The 21,965-nt window shown below is 54.1% G+C and overlaps 2 protein-coding genes across 2 annotated transcripts; both read right to left on the bottom strand.

The window, feature by feature from the left end:
* Positions 1 to 6,882: 6,882 nt before the first annotated feature.
* Positions 6,883 to 11,679, bottom strand: EXOSC2 (exosome component 2; the record flags this gene model as incomplete). The annotated part of the gene is made up of 9 exons (XM_082492507.1): positions 6,883 to 7,695; positions 8,548 to 8,676; positions 8,857 to 9,033; positions 9,900 to 9,968; positions 10,134 to 10,199; positions 10,523 to 10,612; positions 11,218 to 11,263; positions 11,372 to 11,473; positions 11,555 to 11,679. The coding sequence occupies 9 exons, from the start codon at positions 11,677 to 11,679 to the stop codon at positions 7,615 to 7,617; spliced, it is 885 nt and encodes a 294-aa protein (XP_082348633.1). The 3' UTR covers positions 6,883 to 7,614.
* Positions 11,680 to 13,871: 2,192 nt separating this feature from the next.
* PRDM12 (PR/SET domain 12) lies at positions 13,872 to 21,965 on the bottom strand (the record flags this gene model as incomplete). The annotated part of the gene is made up of 5 exons (XM_082492505.1): positions 13,872 to 14,254; positions 15,229 to 15,340; positions 19,580 to 19,735; positions 20,676 to 20,866; positions 21,752 to 21,965. The coding sequence occupies 5 exons, from the start codon at positions 21,963 to 21,965 to the stop codon at positions 13,872 to 13,874; spliced, it is 1,056 nt and encodes a 351-aa protein (XP_082348631.1).

Raw genomic sequence — 21,965 nt, 5'->3', positions numbered from 1 at the left:
CATCGCAAGCCTCGGGCCGCCCGCACCGCTGCTACCTCTCCCTGGCCGAGGCGAAGCGGGCCAGCGGGCCGTGAGGGGCCATGGTGGCGTCGAAGCAACGCGGGAGCAGCCGGGCCGGTGCAGGTGGCCGTCCTCCCGGCTTGCCGCCCGCCTCAGGCGGAGCCGGGCACCAGGCACGGGGTGCGAGGCCGGGGACGCGCTCCGGGAGGCCGGTTCCTGCACAGCAGCCAGAAGAGGTCAAGCGGCGGTGACCGGGCCGGCCGCATCCCCGCGGGGGAGGCCGGCGGCGGGCAAGGCCCGGGCGGGCAGCGGGAGCGGGGCCGAGTCCGGCCGGGCCGCGGCGGGACGCGCGGAGGGGGCCGGGCGGGGGGCGGCGGGGCCGGGCGGCCGCACGCCCGGGGGGGGCCCCGCCAGGCCTGGCAGGAGGCGGGGGACGAAGGGCCGCAGGGCAGGAGGAGGGGGTACCCCGGGGGCTGCCGCCGGGGGCACCCGCGGTGCGGAGCGAGACTGGCAGAGGGCGGCTGCAGGCGGCGAGGGAGATCCCGGAACCCCCGGCGCGGCGCAGCCCCGTCCCCGGCCGGCGGGGCGGGCGGTCACATCCCCTTCCGGCCCCTCCTCCTCCGCCGCCCCCGCCTCCCGCCCGGCCCTGCCGCTGCCCGATCCAACTCCCGGCCCTGGGCGGGCGCCGCGCCCGCCGCCATGACGGGAAACCTGCCGGGAGGGGAAGGGGCGGCCCGGGGGAAACGGGGCGGTGTGGGGAGCCGGGAGATGGGGTCTGCGAGGGAATCCCCTGAGGAGATGGGGGGGGAAACCTCTGAGAGGAATGAGGGACCGAGCAGGGGTCGGGGGGACAGTGAGGAGAGTGGGGGGGTGAAGGAGAAGGGAGCCATGAGGAGGCACCGAGCGGGGAACCGCGAGGGGAATGGGGGGGGGGGGGGGGGGGGGGAGGATGAGGGAAGGGGGGCTGGCGGACATGAAGGTGTTTCCAGGGTGAAGCCATGAGGGAAATGGGGGTGCCGTGAAGAGGTCTGAAGGGAAGATGAGGTGGACAGAGGGAATAGGGGGCTGGGGGACACGAAGGTGTCTCCAGGGTGAAGCCATGAGGGAAATGGAGGTGCCGTGAAGGGGTTTGAGGAGGAGATGAGGTGGACAGAGAGGGCACAAAGGGGAAGAGGAGGGAAATGAAGGGGAGCGGGATGAAGGGAAAGATGGTGGAAATGACAGGTGGAAGAGGGATTTGCTAGTGTAACATTGCTAGCAAACGCTAGCCAAGGACCCGGAAAGCTCATGTGAAATCCCTTTTGCAAGGGCCACCCAAGTTGTTTTCCCCTAGCTCTGACCACCAGAGCTCATTGGCCCTCAAGGTAGCGAGAGACCCGCTCCTGCACAGGGATCTCGAGGGCCATGACCGGGTCTGCCTAGATTTCCTGCAGAGATGAACAGGGAAGAAGAGATCCTTGCTGGGCCTGGCGTGTGCGCAACCATCAGCTTTTCCATGACCAGGCATCAGTCACAACGCTTGCACAAAGGACTTCACTTCCTTATTAATGCCATCAGAGCATATGCAGAACTTGATACCAAAACCAGCCATAGAGGCCAATGAATGTGACAATAAAATATTTTATTCATCTGCTTTCATGCACCGTTTAGTACAAAGATGAAGTTAAACCTTTAAATTGTTCAGTCTGCGCTGTGGTGCCCTTAGATGTGCAGCACGCATATTCCCTGAGCTAAAGAGCACAGACGGTGACGCTGAAGATATTTAGTTTCTTGTACCAGTTCACCTTGGGAATAGAAGAGGGTCGAGGCAGCAGCTTGAGGTCAGGGTGTTTTGGTCAAAGGTCTGCGGTTGCTCTCGGTCCACAACAGGAGAACACACAAATGCAATTTTGTGCAGTAGCCTCCTGCTCAGGGTAACCATCTGGACACAGAACGGCTTGTTTATACCGACTCCTCCCTTGCGACAAATCCAAACATACTCCATGTCTCCTACGCCATATTCAAGGTCCCTGGCAGACACGTATTTTTTTATCTTCCAACAACAGCATCTGAAATGTAGCACTTCATACAGCCCTGCGGGATCCTTCACCTCTGTTGTGCCAGTCCGCTCCTACATCACTAATTCTTAGCCAGGAGACTGATCCCAAACCATTTCTATTGCATGTCTCTATCAGTGACTCAAATTGCAGCTACTGAAGCTGTTTGTGCTACACACACAGAGGAGAGAGAAATTCCAGTACATTATGCTGAGACAAATCCAGGGTCACATCTCTTGAACTCAGCAGAATTTCTCCAGGTTTATCTCGATAATGGAGATCAGCTTCTCACTGCAGTGATCTAACCCCCTGCTCAGCTCCCACGGATTGAAGGAAACTGAGGAAACAAAGCTGTCTGTCAACACAGGCTGAGCAGCCTGAGACAAATTTGTTACAAAAAACAATACCAACCATCCTTTACTGAAAAAGTTATTCCCTTCTGAGTCTGACTGCAGCATCCTGGATAATCTCTCCTACCATGGCAGGGCTGAAGCAGAGTGAACTCCAGAAGACCACCACAGGTCTGTGATACTCAGAAGACCTCAACCAAAATACGCAAAGGTAATTGCAAATAAGCAGGACTTACGTTCTGGACTATACAGGCTGCATAGACGCTTCTCCCTGCCTCACCTGAGATCTATGCAGATGAATGTACTTTTTATTTAACAGACTAGGTGACTTTATCATTCAGGTATGCCTTCTGATGCTCTGCAATCATAAGAAGCAAAGTGGGGCAGTTTCTTTGCCAGAATTCCCAACCTCTTTCCACTCAGCAGTTGCTCCAAAAGCATTTCCGGTTTCCTCAAGCAGTGCAGTAGTTAATCTGGGGCTATAGCTATACACAGGCAGATGGGCCAGCTGGTCACTCCCAAATATCATAGCAAGATATCTGCCCTCTTCTCCTTCCTGAAGGGTATTGTATTTTCTGTTCCCTACCCTGATGCCAGTTTTTGTGAATATGATTGTCTCATGTTAACAAACTTGAAGTTGCCCAGTGGGTTCAGAAATTATTAGAGAAGACAAAGACAGAAAGATTGTGTGAATGCAGAATTAAAAAGTCTACAGAGTGTTTCTTTCAATCGAGCCTTGCATGTGGCCTGTGTACATCCCATATATTTCATAAAAGAAGTTTCAATACTTTTTCTGTTTACCTTCAATTAATTGTGGGTTGTTACACTCAACAGCTGCAGTGATGTTTCCTCCACTTCCTCCATAACAGCATCTTAAATCTTCATTGTCTTTACCAAAAAATAAACCTTAGCATATTAATTAGCAGGATCCTCAGGAACCTGAGACAAGCATTTCAAGACTGCCTATAATCTCAGTGGGGCTTCAGTATCTTCTAGGGTCTGCTCAAAGCTTTGTATTTATACCATTCGCCTCAACCGAACAGCAAAACTGCATGTGGATGATACAGAAGTAGCGTAATAAGCAGCAGTAATTGGATTAATAACCCATTAGCAGAAATGTAAAATCCCAATGGTTATTACTGGGAGTAAAGGGAGGGGTTGCCATTCTTCATAATAGTACATAAAACAAACACTGCCACCAAGAAACAGGAAAATTATTTCTACAGACAAGTGATTTTGTGTTGTTTCTTCAGGCAGTCCTCACCAGCCCTCACCAGCAAGGGAACTATTTACCAGCTCCACTTTCAAGCACGTCTGTGCCATGTATTAACCGTGGAGTAAGCAGCACAGGCAGGCGCTACAGCTGGTTCATAAACAGGCTCCACGCTGTCAGACACTGGTGACCAAAGAAATCAGATTATTGGTCTAAACTGTTCTAATGCTTGCACAGGCATTTTAGTTCCCTATGTAAAAATGAACACTTAATAGGTTTTTCCCACCCTGCTTCGGACTATGGTTTTGTGCTTAAACCAGAGAAGCCATAGTTTCTTCCTTTTCACCCCTTCTGCTTAGAAGTTGCCTAGCAAAATCCCACAGACTATGTCAAGAATTCAAGAGAGCAAAACCCCACAGACTATTTCAAGAATTCAAGAGGACACTGCTTTTGCTGGAGTCCTCCTTTACATCTCGAGAACTTCCTGTTTCAAAAGCATTTTTACATAGCCTGCCCATCCTCCCATGCAGACCTGCCTACAGAAAAAGGGGGCCCAGCTTCCCCCCTACCAGAGATGCCAGAGCCTCCCCCAGACCCCGTCTGCCTCCTCAGTCAACTCTGCCAGGCGCTGGGGGAAAGTCATTTGCCATATTGTGGGTCATGACTGAACAGTGATACTTGAAGCCTCTCCATATGGGAACCGTGACCACATCCAGTTGCTTTTGAGATGGATGAGCACTGGTGGCCCTTGACATTCATCAAGAGAGCGAAAAGTCACAGGGATTCAGACAAATCAACAGTAAACACCAGCTGGCCTGGTACCTTTCTCAGACACCTCTGAAACTGCTCAGGAGGTTTCTCCGTCCCCACTCAAGTTTGTCACTCTTATCTTGTTACCTGCTGACTTGCAAAGCCACGCTCGATGGGGTTGCAAGCACTGCCAGCAATGCCCCGGCTGAAGCTTTGTTATAGAATTTAGGTCCAGACTTGGCAAAGCACTGGCTGAATTTGCAAAGAATGGCAATGACCCCTCGTGGCCAGGGAGGAAAATACCAGGACCTTCAGTTGCCCACACACATCAGGAAAGATCCATAACTGAACCTTACCAGCTGGTGCTCTCATTCTCAGGCTTAAAAACAAAAGTGCCAGTTATTTGGGAGCACAGGAACTGGATAAGTCACATACTCTTCCCTCATTTAGTACATCCCCAAGGCCAAAATACCAGGAATGCTGCAGCAAGCAGGAGGAATCAGAAAGCTCGGAGCTGAAACAGTCCAGATCTTGAGCGCCTTGTTTTTCCGGTTTTTATTTATTGAGCATAAATAACCAAAAAAGGTTCACAATGGGGAGAGAGGGCTAGCATAAGAAGCCTGGAAACAGGCCACAGTTTTAAAGACTACTATGTAGAGGGGGAAAAAAAGAACAAGAAGAAAGAGAGAGGAAAACGATGACAACAACAACAACAAAAAAATATATATAACAACTCAGCTGCGCAGCCCACACAGCCTGCTGTAGAGACACCAGCACCCTTTTCCAAAGATCTGTGTTATAAGAACCTGGCACTGTCTCACCTTGCAGGTCTGACAGCTCATGCTTGGTACCCACAAGCATCATCCAACTCTAAATTAACCACCTCAAGAGCACACTTACTCAGCACGTTTCCATCACATTACCAACAGCACTTTCAGAGCCTCATAACCCCCCAACCCCTTTCTGACCTGTTAGATGCCTGTAGAGAGGTTGGCTGAGGACAGAGAAGCATATTGTTTTCACGTAGCGGTTCAGTAGAATCATTTCCATATATCAAATCTCTCTAGGTGGTACTGAAGTACAGTCTCTTCACCCCTTTGCCCTTTAACTGACACAGCGTTGTTTAAGAGGCAGAGATGCAAAGAGATCTACTGGATTAAATACAGACCTCTCCATTAGCCTTCAAAAATGCTTTAAAAAAAGGTGACATGAGATATGTTATATCATTGCTTGTATATCCCCAATCTGCTTATACCCAGACGCCTCACAGCAGAAATCCCTGAATGTCCCCATATGGTAATGTGATAAACAGCTGCTAAACAGCAATTGGGTAGGGAAAAAAGAGGTACTTTTCTAATTAAAAGATGGAGAGGCTGCTGAAGCTTTTAGCCTTTTTACACTGTTCCTGTCCACACAGATGGGGATAATGCTGCTACCAGCCTCACGCACAGTGTCGTGGCTTGGGCTGGGCTAGCTGCTAACCGAATCACCATCAAGCTTTAGTTTTCAAATTTCCCAAGTCATCTTGAGGATGGGATTGTTGCAACACTTATTAGGGAATCCCCATAAAACTTAAAAATAACAATTCCTGCACAGGCAGAAATCCGAGTTGTGCAGCAGCAGAATGGATTAGCCATGTCCTTGCTTGTCCTTAGCCACTGAGCTCCATAATGCTCTAGTAGCTAGGCAGCAGTGCCGGTGGCAGACATCCAGCCTTTGCTTTTTGGCAGGGCAACGAGGCAGAGCTGCTGGCGAAGGTAAATACTACAAGCACGATCCGAAGCTGCCACCTAGTGCTTACTCTGGACCGCAGGCAGAACAGTCTCGATGAGAAGCAACGCAGCGTATTTCTAGTTCCCAGGAAAAGATTAAGCAAACAATTTTTCCTTTTTCCTGAGGCAAGCATGAGAATTTGCAATATTAGAATTAGATTCAGGGACAATTAGGGCAGAAGCTTTGCCTTTTCATCCTTTTTAAGAATTACAGCACTGTAGTGCAAGCAGCTCTAATACAATACAAATGCAATATATATACATAATACATATATAATGCAAACAGCTCTAATATAGCACCAGAAATCTGGGACGATGTTCTAAGGAAAGCATCACATCCGTTCTGTACAGAGAAGGCAAGTGACTGCCAACGACTGGCTCAGCATGCCCACCTCTCACCACTGGCCTGAGGATCTTCACCAGTGTCACCCTGGGCACCCCATCATCCCCCAGACACAGCTGCTGCATGACTCACCTCTCCATGGGATCCTGCAGGAGAGCAATGTTGAGAGTGACACTGTGAACACCACCAGGCAATCTACTTAGAGGAACTCTGCACAGAAGGCATGCTGAAGAGGAAGATCAAGTCCTGCTTGAACGGGATGAGGAGCAACAGCTGAAGAGGCGATAACAGGACACTGCAACCATTCTGAGTGTCCTGGCACAAGGAAACTTGAGCCAACCACAACTCTCAAGCGAGACGCAATTCATTCTGGAGAAAGACAAGCTAACACACTCACTCCTAAATGACTGATCTGTTTCAAAAAATTTATTGGAATGTAAAATATTTAATAGAAAACAACATTGGAGCCTCCTCCAATGGAGGAGCTCACCACATCAGGTATAAAAACGGGACCAGCAGGATGCACACAGACTGACAAGGCACTACTCGCCCATGGCTCCTGGCTCACGTGGACAGCCACATCATGCTACATTCAATCTCATACCCTTGAGACATATAAGCCATGAACAGCCAGACCCAAAATGGGGTTAGCAAGGGTGTGGATACTCCTGGCCTCTGAAGACTTGTACCTGTGATCTGCAATCTTAAGGAGAAAACCAAGAGCTCTCAGTCAGAGAACAGACTGGCAGATCTATATCACAGTAAAGGAAAATCAAAACCATTTAGAGAGCATTGGGGAGAGAGAACCATCACAAAACACATCGTATCCTCTCTTCATTCTGCACAAAGTTCAAGGGCACTAGACACAGCAACAAGTGCTAGGAGACATGTCCCAGTTGCACCTGCATCTTCATAAAGGTCAGATATCAATTTTTCAGGCTGCTGCACTAAAAGGCTATTGTACTAAAGTACTATTTAGTATTACTGTACTAAGAGGGCTCAGGAGGTATCCTAGGAGTTAAAATGAGGAATTTTGGTGGTTTCTGAAGTGTGGAACAAACGTTTGGGATGAGAACGCTGGAAAAAAAAAATACTGAGAATCAAAAGCTGCCATGCCAGGACTTCACATGACTGCTTCTGGCCACATGCGCTATCCCTCCAGATCCAGCAGCTTCTGTCGGGTTTCCAGAACGATCTCCTCCATCACCTCTGGTTTGAGAATGTCCTTGATCTGGAGTGGAAAGAGGAGTAACATTGGCACCAAAAAGCAACTACTACTATTGCACACTCCGTGGGGACAGGGGTCCCTGACACAGAGAAATGAGCAGCGAGTTTAGACTATAATGGCAGAGGGTCCAAGGCAAAATCAACTTTGCCAGGGTTAGCAATTCTTACAGAGACCACAGAAATCAAAGGAGATTCTACTGACAACTCCTAATCTCTCCCGACGGACACACGCCAGTATTTGGGGAGAGCAGACTTAAACAGAAGTATAGTTCAAAAGAACATCCCATCTAGCTGAGTAGGCTGCCACTGTGAATGAAAGGAGAAGACAATTCAGATCTTATATTTATGAAGATTGCCAGTGATTGTGCTGGTGGAAATCACGGAGAAAAGCTGTACAGTAAGAGGTTAAATTGATGGAGCCTTCCAGCAGTGCAGTAGACGGATACAAACAGAAGACCGATCTCTGTACAATACATGACACTTGCTTTTTCATTTGTTCTTACACTGCACCGTACCCTCACACAATCCCAAATTTAACACTGTTTTCACAGGGACCACAGAGGGTCCACGATCCCAGCAAGGGATACACAACATCTATAAAAAAATTTATCTGTTTCTTGATAGGAATAGCTGGGCTTTGCCAGAGGCAGAACCCTTCAAACTATCCCTGAAGATGCGCAAGGCAATTTATGTTATGCAGTACGGGAAAAGTTTATACTGTCCTTTAATACAGGATGTTCTGAAAAGCCAAAAGGAAGCCCCACCACCTAACTCACTGACAGCAGCAGCAACTGATGTGGCTTTTCCGTTCCCTCCCCACAGTGCGGAATAAAGTAAACAACACTGGTTTCTGTACCTGATGAGGAAGAGATGCTTCATAGCAATACAGAATGCTGGTGTCAAAGAGCATCAACTGCTGAGTAACCAGAGCCACAATGCAATTTCGGAGCCGTGAGATCACCTCCCGGTCAGACAAGGGAATTGGCTGAGGAAGGACAGAGGAAAAGAGATGAATACATACGGAAATAATGCAAGGCTACTGTAAAAACGCTTTGCCATGAACCTAATACCAACTCTTTAAAGTCTCAGATTATTCACGAGCCTCTGACTATGTTAGATGAACAAAACATCATTGGTAGAAGGTTCCTCTTCCCTGAACCCTCACCTCCAAGTTGGTGGTGAAGCCCCCTGCCTCTTCGTCTTTCTGCTCTGGAGTTGGGTAGATCCAGATGAAACCATTGTTGCCGAGGATCACAGATGCACCGCAGGGCAAGTCGTGGAAGTGAGTCTTTTGGCGTTTCACAAGGGAGGGCGAGACCTGAACGAGCACACCCTGGCCAAGCTGAACAAGAGACCACAAGACTCACCACGAGAGACATGAGCCACCACAGTGAACATCAAGTCACTGACATGTGCTCCACTCCTGCTCTAGGAACCAGTCAATTTTAACACCTTTTCCTGCGAAACAGTGAATATAAAACCCATCTGCCTCTGGGAGCGCTGGGAGGATTAGCTAATGCCTGTGCAGTCCTTTGAAGATGAAGAATACTCTAAGTGCTTAGCACAAATGTTAATAATATCTTGATCGGAACTACACATCAACCATCCCTGCAGAAAAATGAGGAGTGAGAGGCCCAATTTAGCAGAACACTTTCCCTCTTAATCCAATCGCTGTCCTTCACCCTTTGTGCAATAAGCACACTTCGCTTTCATCTTTTAAGTGTTAATACCCTTGGTCTGGTAATCCCAAACTGCAGCCTACGCTCCAGTGGCCCCTTGGCTTATTTCAATGCACAGAACCAGAGCTAAATGCCAACTGTGTAAAGCCTAAAATAGAGCCCCGGAGAGAGAAACAAGTCACAGGGGCGACAGCCTGCAGAAGAGGAGTGATGAAGTTTGAGTCAGGAGATTTTTCTCCCCAGGGTTTAATTCCCAAGCGGCTAGTAGTGGAAACAGGACTTGCAGGCTGTAATTGTGGACGGGGACAGCAGCAGCTCAAAGGGCAACTCAAGGGCACTCCCTCTGCTTTGGGGAAAGGCTGCTCGGTGCTCCCACTTAGGACCCAGGATTCTTCCTAACCTGCAGGAATGGGTTATAACAACATTCTACTCTACTCCAGAACTTTTTCTTAAAAATCCCTCCAAAAGGCCTTACACAAGCCAGCTGGAGCAGAATTAGGTCAAGACCGAGTGCTTTTGAACAACTTACCTTCCCGTATTTTAGACTCCGGGTGTGCAGTGACACAGCCCCATCAGAAAATACAGACTGGACCTCTGCCTGTCAGTGCCACTTAAGGAAACAAGGTCCCTGACGCTGCCCAGTGCCACCAGCCGCTGGCTGCCCCTGGCAGAGAGCTCTCCCTGCCAGCCAGGCTGGCTGAGGTCTGGCTGCTCTCCCCATGCCCTCGGCTCTTCTGTCTGAGGACAAGCAGTGGAAGGATACACTGATGAGGTCCCCCTCCTGCAGATAGTCCCTCATCGCAAGCTCATCTTCTGCTGATCTCCTCCTCTGAAATGCGCAACGCAAGAGAAGTTACGTGTAGCTCAGAATGAAAAAACATCAGTCAATAGCGGGGGCACCTTAGGATGCCATGCAAAACACAATCTGGTCACCAAAGGAAAATCTGGCAGACTACCACACCTTTAGATCACTGAAGTGTTTATGTCCAAATAACACTGAGAGTTAATGACATGCGAGCACTACAGACCCACTCGCAAAACCCAACACTACCCTGGTCCTAGCTGTGGGATGGGCTCCAGAGCTTCCCAGCTTCTGCCGTGGAAGCAGAAGACAAAAGGGCTCTGGCAACGCTCTGCATGCACTACACTCACCAGTTCCCCACCAGGTAAATTCATAGACGATAGCAACAAGACTGAATCTAGCCTGGAGTTGGTTTCCACTTTCCACCGCTTCTGCTGAACCTGCGGAAGAAAAATTAAAAAGGTATTTGTTGATACAGACTCAAAAAATGAACCAAAGCAGGGCAGGAGGTCCTGCAGCCAGCCGAACCTGCCAGAGGAGGCAGCTCTACTGACTACTTCCATCACAGAATCACAGAATCACAGAATCATTTTGGTTGGAAGAGACCTTTAAGATCATCAAGCCCAACCGTTAACCCAGCACTGCCAAGTTACCACTAAACCATGTCCCGCAGCACTACGTCTACACCTCTTTTAAACACCTCCAGGGATGGCGACTCAACCACGTCCCTGGACAGCCCATTCCAAAGCCTGACAACCCTTTCAGTGAAGAAGTTTTTCCTGATATCCAATCTAAACCCCTGCAGCGCAACTTGAGGCAATTTCCTCTTGTTCTTTCACCTGTTACTCAGGAGAAGAGACTGACCCCCCCGCCCCCACACTACAACCTCACTACAAGAGAGCAACTTGTGGAGAGCCCCATGGCGTTTGAAGCCCAGGCACTGGCAGTGCCTCCGCGCAGGGACACCAACGTGCTTTTAGGAAGGTCAGAAGCCCTCCAGATCAGACCAAGACAGCGGGCCACCCTTCTCCTCCATGAGCTTTACCTCTGTGATCCTCCCGACCACAATATCGCCGACTTCACCGTTGTACCTGCAACAGAGAGCGCAGCCCTTCAAACACCTCATCCTCATCAGGCCCAGTCCTCACCCAGCGCAGATGGCGGCTCCCACGCTCCCTGCGGGGCCGGCCCAGGCTCACCTGGTCTTCAGCGCTTTGACGCACACCAGCTTGTTCACCCTCTCCACGGCGCCGGCCACCGAGGCGATGAGCTTCTCCTCCTCCACGTAGGTGCCGTGGCCCCTGTAGAGAGAGCGGCCGCCTAAGGAGAGCCCAAAGCCGGCCCGGCCCGCCCCGCCGCCTCCCCTCCGCCGCTGCCCCCACCTCATGTAACCCGTGTCCGTGGTGATCGTGTCCCCCGGCGCCACCAGGTGCTTCTCACCGCCCCGCGGAGCGCTCGGCCCCACCGCTTTGCGGGCCACCGGCAGCCGCATGGTGATGGCAGCCATCTTGAGTGCGGGCGGCACGCCGCCCCCGGTCCCGTCCACAAGCGCCTTCCGCCCGCCATGTTGGCTGCTGGCGAGAAGGCGGCTGAAACTCAGGCGCCGCCATGTTGAGTGAGGGCGGTCCGTGATGAGAAGGGGATGAGGTTCTTGGGCGGCCATTTTGGTTCCTGGCAGAAAAGGGAGTCGTGAGCTTCACTGCGTTGGGATCCAAAAGGAGAGAGGGGCCATTTTTAGTGCGGGCAAGGCGCCTCAGCCCAGCCCGGTGAGGCGTACGGCGGGACCGCGCTCAGGCTCGGCTGAAACATCTCCGAGGGACGAGGGATTTACCCCTTCCCCTGGCAAAGCTGTTCCAACGGTAAATAATGCGTTTGTGTGGAATTTTTATTCATTTAATTCAAGCAGCAGTTCGGCTCTCAGAGCTGCTGAGAAAACGCAGCGGAGAGTCCCTCATCGCAGAGCTCATCTTCTGCTGACCCCCTCTGAAACGCGCAACGCGAGAGAAGCCGCGCGTAGCTCAGAACGAGAAAACACCGGTCCGTCCGCGGGTTTGGGGGGGCCGTGGGGTGCCGCGCCAAACGCAGTCTGTCGCGGTGACCTTCAGTGAGCGCTGCGCTTCCTCGGCACCAAAACCAAACCTTCTTTCAAGCGAGACCTGTAGCCCCTCACAGCTGAAATTCGTAGAAGCCCCTTAATTCGTAGAAGGCATCAGGGGATATCAAGAGCTGTCACTCGAATGGAGAGGGGACACTGGGGACAGGGGGGGTACCAGACCAAACGCACCGCCCGCCCCTGCGCTCACCCCTTCGCTTCCAGACCCTCAAAAGGGCTTGTTTTACCCAAAGCTGATCGTCCCTCTGCCCCACTGCTCCGTTTGCTCCAACAGACGATGCTTCACCTCCTTATTCGCCTCGAGATGGTCTAAACATTCGCTCCTCCGACTGCTGCATCCTTCCCCCCGGCACAGAGCCAAATAAAGCTCTCCAAACCATCCATCTTCTAAATGATAAATGTTCCAAGTAATTTTTATTTAGAATACAAGAGAGAGGTACAAATGTATTTACACTGTGTACATATACAATCAAATAATATATAATATCAAAGTTTTGTAAATAATGTTTACATAAATATTTACAAAGTTAAAGTGACGGTTGTTTTTTTTTTTTTCTGGAAGTAAAACACAGTTTGTGAGAACTTTATACATCTTAGACTTTTAATTAATATTAGAATACATTTTTTTAAGCTTTATGATACACAGCCCTCCTCTCGCGTGTGGCAGGACTCCAGAGGGCGCTTAGACTTGTCCTTGGGGACAGAGATGGCCCAGGGACGGTTTTCTCTGTCCCCAGAGGCCAGTAGCAGGAATAGCCGAAATGTTCCCTCATGGCTGCGGGGAGCGATGAGGAGCGCTGGGTCCCCCGCAAAACCTGCCCGTGGACAGGCATTTCCAGCTGGTACGTCGTGCTGGGGATGTCCCTGTGTCCCCCTCTGCCCGTGGCATTGCTCAGAGGTGTCAGACAAACCCCAACGCATGGCTCGGGCTGGAGGAGGGGAGGCGAGAGGATTTGGTGGGGGCAAAACGTGACCATTTTTGCTAAGTCAGGCCTTCCAAGGAGGGAAATGTGTCCCTTGGAAAGAGCTACCAGGGCCAAAGCTGCCCCTGGGGTACACAGATGTGAATGGGGTGGCCGCAGCAGGGCTGTGCCAGCCTTGCAACGGGGCATGTGTCTCTGCTGGAGCAGAGGAGGGATAAAAGCGATTTTCCTTTCCGTCAAATTGTCTGTCAAACCCAGGCGTGACCCATCCAGGCTCAGCTTTTAGGCTGCCCCAGCCCTCCCCCAGCGCACCAGCAAATCCACGCAGGACGTCCTGCTGTGTCCCCTCTCCCCCCGCCAACCCCAGGGACCAGCAGCCCACCCTACACCGCATCTCCCTGGGGAGGGTCCCGCACAGTGCGGCTGCTCCAGTGGCTTGCAGAGCTGGGGGGGTGGGACCCCCTCGCTCACCGAACAACCTGCCAAACCCCACACAAACGGTGATGCTCCAAAAATAAACCCGCACATACACCCCCCACTTCAACACACAAAGCAGCCCTGCCTCTGCCCCCCAGCTCTCTGCCAAGGGCCAACACCCCCCAGTTCACTGCATGTCTCAGCGCCAGTCTTTGCTGTCCAAAAACCTGCTGTCACACCGGGGCTTCACAGCACCATGGTGGGGATGTGATGGGCCAGGGAGGCGGGATGGGGCACGGGCAGGGCCGGCGAGTGAGCCTGCAGAGAGGCGTTGGGGGGCCGATGGCGGGCGCTTTTCTGGTGTGCCCGCAGCCCGGCGAGCTGGGAGTAGGCACTTTGGCAAACCTGGCACTTGTAGGGACGCTCGCCGGTGTGCAAGCGGACGTGGTTGCGGAGGGTGGAGGACTGGCTGAAGCGGCGGTTGCAGAAACGGCACACGAAGGGCTTGTCCAGGGTGTGGATGCGCATGTGGGAGCGCAGGTTGCTACGGGAGTTGAAGCCGCGGTGGCAGATGACGCAGCGCATGCGTCCCGTTGTGCTGGCCCCCGTCTCCACCATGTGGAAGTCCTCTGGGGACAACAGGGGACAGTCAGGCACTGCCCTCCGGCACAGCAGCTCGTCCCTTCTCCGAGCCCCCCAAGGTGCTGACTGCCCTAAATAACCACCCCGCGCCCCCTCGCTGGCTCCTCTGCCCACTGAGGGTGCCTGTGAGCAGACACCCATCCCGGGCAGAATGGGGTCACAGGCTGGTACTTCGGGCTTTGGGATGGGGCCAGAGCTGGGAACAGACTCGCACAAATTTAGGTGATGGGGAACACTCAAGCTGACCTGTCTCCCCTGCAGACAGGCACAAAAAGCGCTTTTCTCCTCCTTGGGCTGTAAGCAGAGCTGGGAGGCGAGTGCAGGAACCCGCAGCCGCGCTGCCCTGGCCTCCAGCCCGAGCTCCTCAGCAGCAGCAGGCTCTCCCTGCACTGGTCCTCCCCTGTTCCACCGGGCTCTGACCCGGCTCGCTCAGAGGAGCATAGATGGGGTCCAGCTTCAAGTACAACATCCCCAAAAGTGCCCGAGAGCTCTGCTGCCTGCACACAGAGGAGCGCCTCGGGGAACCACCGAGACAAGCAGAGTGTGAAAGGCTGGGGAGAGACAAGCCTCCGGCGATGGTGATTTGGGGAAAGATCTGTTAAATACAGAGTGGGGACGCAGGCAGCTGCATCCACTCAGTGTTTTGCAGTGTGTTGGGGCTGCCTTCCTCCCACTCGCATGCCTGCCCTCCTCCTCCCTGCCCGGCTGGGTCGGGCAGTGGCTGCTGGCCACCACACCAGCAATAGCCATGGGCAAACCAGTCTGGAGGTATCCCCCCGAATTACAGGGGACCTGCTCAAGCAGTATGGATATGTCTCACAGTCTCTGTGTGTGTCCCCAGAGAGTTGGGGAACCTGGGGTGTCCCTGCCCCATGCCCACCCCGTGTCCTCAGAGCTGGGGACAGGGTGACGGAGGATGGGCAGGGATGCTGCACCCATGGCTGTTTCCGATGTCACCTACCATGTTTGTTCTTCTTCTGCTCCTCTTCCAGCCCCGGCACACCCGGGATGCCCAGGAAGGTGTTGTGGGAGTTGCCGTACCAGACCAGCAGCTCTTGGTCCGGAGGAATCATCTAGAGAGAGAGATACAGACGGGGATGTCGGGAGGGGATGGTGAATGGCTCCCTGTGCATCCTCGGCTGGTCGCTTTGGACCTCTCCTGGCCATATCCCAACTCCTGCAAGACCCTGCTGCTATCTGGGACCTGCCAACAGTCCCCAGCATGCCATGGGCAGGCATGGCAAGGCCCAGGCTGCAGTACTGAAGGCGATGGCGTGCGTTGGCACCATCTGCCACCAGCACAAACCTGCACTGGGGTCTCCCCCAGGCTGGGAAACAAACAACATGACAGACCAATAAGCAGCTACGGAGCACACAGATGGAGCTGAGTTCTCTGGGGTGAAGGACCCAGAGGTCCCTGCAGCCCAGCGAGACAAGGACACGGTGGCACAGAGAGACACGGAGCATTTGTAGATCCATGAACTGCAGCGAGGCACAAGCGATGGGGACCAAAACAGGGAGCCGGGACACAGAGCCCCGGCTCAGTGCTCCTGCAGAGTGTATTGGCTCTGGATGGAACCATCAGCACCCTCCCGCTGTAGGGCACAGGCAGTGTCTCCCACCCGACCCTGCTGGGGCTTTTTTTAGCAGGTGGAAATGCAGATGTGCCAGCAAAGGGCTCGTCAGCCCGGGGATCGGGGGTGGAGAGCTCAGGGGCTGGTATATAGGAGAGTGTGGCTCAGGTGCGAGATGCTGCCTACGTCCCACACCAAAGCCGTGGTGCCTGCAACAGCCCAAGAAGAGCTATAGGGGCAAGAAAGGGATTTGCACCACCCACACGCCTGTTTCCCTGAAACGATGGCACTTCTTCCCCTGTTGTTCCCGGTATGTTTCTGCACTGCCAGGGTGGCCGGGGCGAGCAGCCAAGAAACACCGTTCAAGCCTCCTCGTGGGAGGCAGCTGTGGCTGGGAAGACAGATGCTCTCGCACCGGTTCAGGCAACACTAATAACAACATCACTTTATAAAAAAAAACATGCAGCTTTTTCCTTTGCAGGTCTCTAATGTTAAGAACCTAATTTAAAAAAAGTGGGAAAGTTTCAGAGGGTGGCTTTCCATACGCGGAGTAGTCCAAGAAAAGCGCCATCAACATGAAAAAGATCATAAGTTAAATCACCCGAATGCTTAAAATGTGCCGAATTTTAAGCACCTGACAGCAGTGGGAATTTGACTTCATAAATTTAAGTGTCCGTCTGCGTAAAGACCTCATGGGGGCTGCAGAGTGGGAATTTGGGAGGCTCGGGAAGCCAGTATCATTTTGCATCCCAAACTGGCGCTGTTTCTTGGTGTCATTTTCTCTTAACAGAAAATGAGTTATTTTTAATACAAGCAAATAGAATAAAATATCACCAAAAGGATAAAACCCATTGCGTGTGTGCATACGTGAATGTGTGCATGTTTTATTCTGCTGGCGCATCTATGCCAGCAGCGGGTGAGCACACATGTGCATAAACCCCAAAGCAATTTAAATTGCCCCCCAGGAATCTCATGGCCTTCAGACCAAAGGCCAAAACTCGCTGCCCTCACTTTATTTTCCAGCAGCAGCAACTTGGAATTGCTGAGGAAGAGGATGGGGAAAAAACAAACTAGGAAGTAATGGCAGGAACGGGCAAAACACATGAAAATAAGGGCAAATAGCGAAAAAGGCAGCAAATAAATCTGATTTAAATCTGTGGTGGGTAGGGGAGAAAGGCACCCTAAGAAAGGTTGCACCGGGTTCACGGTGCGGCAGAGGTGGGGGCAGAGCCACAGGACCAGGCAGATCGCGGTGCCCACCGGGGAAGGGATGCAGCGGGCGCAGGGCAAGAGGCTGTGCAGGGGATGGAGGGGGACAGTGCCCGTGCGCAGACGCCTGTGCTGCTGAGAGAGGGCACCGCTAAGATCAGATCGGTGTTTGCATATCCTGCCCGAGACTGAGCTGTTCCAGCCGGTCTCACGCTGACACCGAGCTTTTGGTCCAGGATTTGTGGTGAGGGAGGTGACAAGGCGGGAGCGGCGGGTGACAAGGGGAGGGCGCGCTCGGGTCCGCGGTGCTGCGTTCGTGTGCCTGCGACTCCGTGCTAGGGGATGAACGAGCAGAGAGAACCACAAAAGGAAAATCCTCTCTTGCTTTTCTTTTTCTTGTTGGATGCACAAACCCCAATGAGTTTGAACAAGCGGTCGGTTTTGGGCTGCACGTGTGTGCACGCGCACGTGCCTGCAGGTGCCTTGCACTGCTGGGAATGGGGAGCCCAGGAAAGATGCAGATGCCCGACCTGCCGTGCCTGGTTGTGACCCAACTCCTCGCGCACTCCGTGCTTCTCTTCCTCGCGCTCTCACACGAAAAGCCCCGGCCCCTTCTGCTCCTCCCGGCACGGAGGGACCCATGCCGACCCGGCGGCAGCGGGAGCAGAAGCACAGCTGGGCACCTGCCGTGCCCGGGGAGCACGTCACAGCGTGACAGTGGGTACCCTTCATCCCCACATTCACCTCCCATCACTCAGGGCTCATTGCTCTCAACATTTCAACTTTGCTGCTTGTGCTGAGGGAATTGGGCTCATCCTGCTCTGGCGCTCGCTGCTTCAGCCCAGGGGTGCAAGCCTGCAGGTTGATCGTGAGTGTATGAGGCCTCTACATGCACGTCCCCAAATATCGGCTCACCTGCCCCATCACCTGGGCACACACAAGGCGTGAGAAACACAGCCGTGTTCCTAATTACACCACGGCTACTGGGAATTATTTTACTTCTTTGCATAATTTAAGAACAGTAATAAAAAGCAATTAAGCTGCTGTCACAACAGGCACAGCTGCCCACAAGAGTATCAGGTCTTAAAACCAGGTACAGCTGAAGCCTACGGAGGGGTGTCCAGGACGGGGAGAGCAGCACAGGCACACGCGGGGCTCTTGCAGTGCTGGACGGGGAGAGGCGGCAGTGCCCTGAGGAGGTACACGGGACTCTCCCACCACGGAAGAAGACACCCGTTCTCTTCTTACCCACCCACTTGCCTTTCCCATCCCACTGCGGCAATCCCAAATCCAGCCCTGATGCTGTCTCACTGCAGGATTGTTCCATGGAGCAACTGAACATCTGCTCCTCTGTAAACCAGCGCAGGAGCCCGGACAGATCTGGGGAGCTGCCCTTGCCCACCGAACCAGCCGGCACTCGCGCTCTTTCCCAGCTAAAACCCTCTCCCAGCTGTGAGCAGCCGCAGGAGCCCGCGAGACTCTGGACCCGATATTGGAGAGGGACAGTCCCACAGCGCTGGGCTGGAATGGGACATGTTCCCTCCCGCAGCTCTAAGCTGAAGCAGCTGCACAGGGTCATCTCCCCGAGCTACCACCTTCCTCCACCTGCAACACCATGGGGTTATGGGGACACGGTACACAAGCAGGGCTGGTCCCCGCTGCCACACCGCTGGCACTGCGGGACTTGCACGCACGTAGCATCAACGCTGCCAGGGAGCTGGACACCAACCTCCATCCGTGCATCTCCTGTGGGGAGCTGTGGGATGGAGGTATGTCCAGCCTTCACCCCACAGCACTGCAGCCTGTGCCCTGGGACGTCCCCGGGATCCAGCACCTGCCCTTGGTCCCCCGTGGGCCAGCGCCCACCAGCGTTTTGTATGGGATTGTGGGGACGAGCCGGACAGGATGAGGACCTTCCCCACGGCACGGCTGCACCAGCATGGCACCCTGCCGGCACTGCAGCTCCCTGCTCGGCTCCCGCAGCCCCGATCCCCCTCTCCACTCTGTTTACAGCTGGAGTCGCTTATGACCCCCCAGGCGAAAGCTGTGCAGGATCGGGCACAGCCTGCACTCGGCACCTGGGCTTCACTGAAAGCCCCAAACTTTTCCCTGCTACAGAAAAGCAGGTTCTGCACAAAAATCCCGTTTTTCAAAAGAGCATCAAAACCCCACTCCTGTCCCAAGTGCCGGCTAGGCCAGGATTGCACCTCTTTTCATGCTTTACACCCCAAAACAGGCTTGGGCAGCATTCGCTCTCCCTCCGCTCAGCACACGCCACCCCATGAGCCCACAGCAAAGGGACAGAGAGCAGAAAGGCCCTTTGCTGCTCCCTGAAGCCCATTCAACGGCCATTCACCGTGGTGTCTACCTGTCCTAGCGGGTATGGGTGCCGGGGACAGCCAAACCACCCTGCGCTCCCACAGACACCCTAACAACAGCCCAAAGAACAAGGGGGGTCTGTGGGGTGGGGGGGTCACAGCACCCTGTTCCCCTCCTGCGGCTGCTCAGCTGCCTCCCAGCCCTGCTTACCTCTATGGCCTTGTAGAAGATGCTGTTCCCAATCTGGACCACCTCCAGGTTCTGCTCCTGCTCATTCCGTGCACATTTGATGTAGGTCATCCAGCTGCGGTGGTCCTCCTGGCTGGCATCGATGAAGTACCGCACCGTGCCATCTTCATTGAAGACCTGGGAGGGGGAGAGAGCGGTTGGTGGTGATGCTGCCCACAATGGACTGAGCCCTTCCACCTCCTGCCACTGGGATAAAGTCCCCGGCTGGGGACAAGCTCAAAGCCAGCACAGCCTCGGGGCTGGGAGCTGCTGCCGGCAGGAGATGCCCGAACCCATCCTGCTCATGGTGCTGGACCATGCATCCACAGCGGGGGTGAGGAAGGGCACCCTGCTCTCGCTGGGCAGGCACAGCTGCCCCCACCAGCCCATGCCCACCCGGATAACCCTGCTCCCTGCCCGGATCCCCCTCTCCCGGCAGAGCCCCACCAGCAGCTCGGCCCCGAAGGGGGAAGATGCTTTGCCAGGTGGCAGGAAAGGTGAGCCAAATTTCTATTAGGCATAAAATTATTATAATAATAAAGAATAATTAATAATAATTTAAAAGTGCAAGTCTGACAGTGAAAAAAATAAAATAAAAAAGGAGGAAACCCCCCTCTACTCGCTGGGCATTAATGTGAGGTGTCCTGGCAGCTCAGATCCCCCCCAGACCCTGCGGCTTCACACAGGGTTAACCATACTGGGGCTGGGACAAAGCGGGGGACACGGGGCAGAGCTGGTTTTGCCCACCGTGTGCGGCACAGGCAGCTGCCAGCCGGGGGTTCACCGCTACGGGGAAGGGCAGGCTGTGATCCTGCCGCGTGCGACACACGCAACAGCGTTTGGGGGCTCCTCGGAGAGCACCCCGAGGGCTGAAGAAGCCTTACTCATCTCCTGCCCAAAGGGTCCCCTGAACCTCTCTGCCCTGGAGGAAGCCAGATCTTTGCATGAGTGGGGAAACTGAGGCACGGGGAGGGCTCACAATGGCACACAAGCACAGGACAGAGTCCCCTGGCCCCGGCAGCCCGTCCCTGCCTCTCCCCGAGCCAGCCGGGGCTGGGGGTACGGGGGCGATCGTTACCTCCCACATGAGGTTGTTGTTCTTGCACAGGTCCACATGCTCCGGCGAGATGACCCTGCCCGTGAAGGGTCCCATCTCGGTGCCGGCCTTGATCCAGGTCTTGGAGAAGATGCCGAGCCCTTCCCCGGGGATGGAGCTCTGGGCGATGATCACTTCCGACGGCAGCACCAGGCTGGACAGCTTCTGCACCTCTGCGGGCGGCGGGAGAGGGTTCGGAAAAGGGACCCGCCGTCGTCCCCGTCCCCCCCCCCACCGCCGCCGCCCTCCCGCCCCACCGGCGGGGAAGGGCCGGGGGCGGCCGGGGTGCCCGGGGAGGGGGGCGGCGGGAACCCCTCGCCGGCCCCAGCCCAAATCCCGGGGCTGAGCCTTTTAAACGCCCAACCGGGCTCCTACAAAGCGGTACAAGGTTCCCCCCGGGGCATTGAGGAGGTACCTGGGAAAAGCAGCCCGGGCTGGGCGAGGGAGCGGGGCTGAGAAAGGGGGTTAAATGGTGTCTATTTCGGCCCATCCAGCAATTTGTCATGCTGTTAAAGTGATCTGCATTCATTAAACTCAACTAGAAAGAAATTGCTAATTCTAAATTCATTAGTCCTTTAGGAATGCTGTAGCGGTACATTGTGCCTGAATGGCGCGAGGGCTTGTTTAAAAGGGCCCAGGAATTCCTCTTACAAAATGGGGAGATGAGATGGTTGACATATCGTGAATGGAAATGGAATTAGCCTTCATGGTAAATTAAGAGAGGAACAGAAATCCGAGAGGGGGAAAAGGGAGCCGGGACGCCCCGGCGATGCCGGGGCGAGAGAAAAGATATTGTCCCGGGCGGCTGAATGCGGGGCGGCCCCGGCCCCCCCCCCGGCCCCCTCCCCGGCCCGCGGTTTAAGTGGGAACTTTCTCAGGTCAAGCCCAAGTTAACCAAATGAATTTAAAGCCCTTCTTCCCCAGTCAACTGCTATTACACGCCTGGGGAGAGCGGGGCGCCGGGAGCCGCATCCCGCCGCCGGGCACCGGGGGCCCGTCCCGGGGCTGATGGAGGGGTCTGGGGTGGGATTGGGGGGGGATCCGGTGTCGCCACTCACCTCCGGAGAAGGACTGAGCCAGGACCTCGGCCGTGAAGGCGGTCTTGGGGCTGCTCTTCTCCTCGAAGAGCTGCTCGCCCAGGACGTTTCTCCAGCGGCCGTAGAGGAAGCTGTGGAGGATGTCGGAGGTGATCACCTCGGCCAGCGAGAGCCCCGGGGGCTTCAGCCCGGGCTTGAGCACCAGGGCTTCGGCGGGCAGCACCGAGCCCATCAT

The sequence above is a fragment of the Vanellus vanellus genome, assembly GCF_965231255.1.
Source record: "Vanellus vanellus genome assembly, chromosome: 18".
Lineage (NCBI taxonomy): Eukaryota > Metazoa > Chordata > Aves > Charadriiformes > Charadriidae > Vanellus > Vanellus vanellus.
This window is presented reverse-complemented; position numbering and strand designations above follow the sequence as displayed.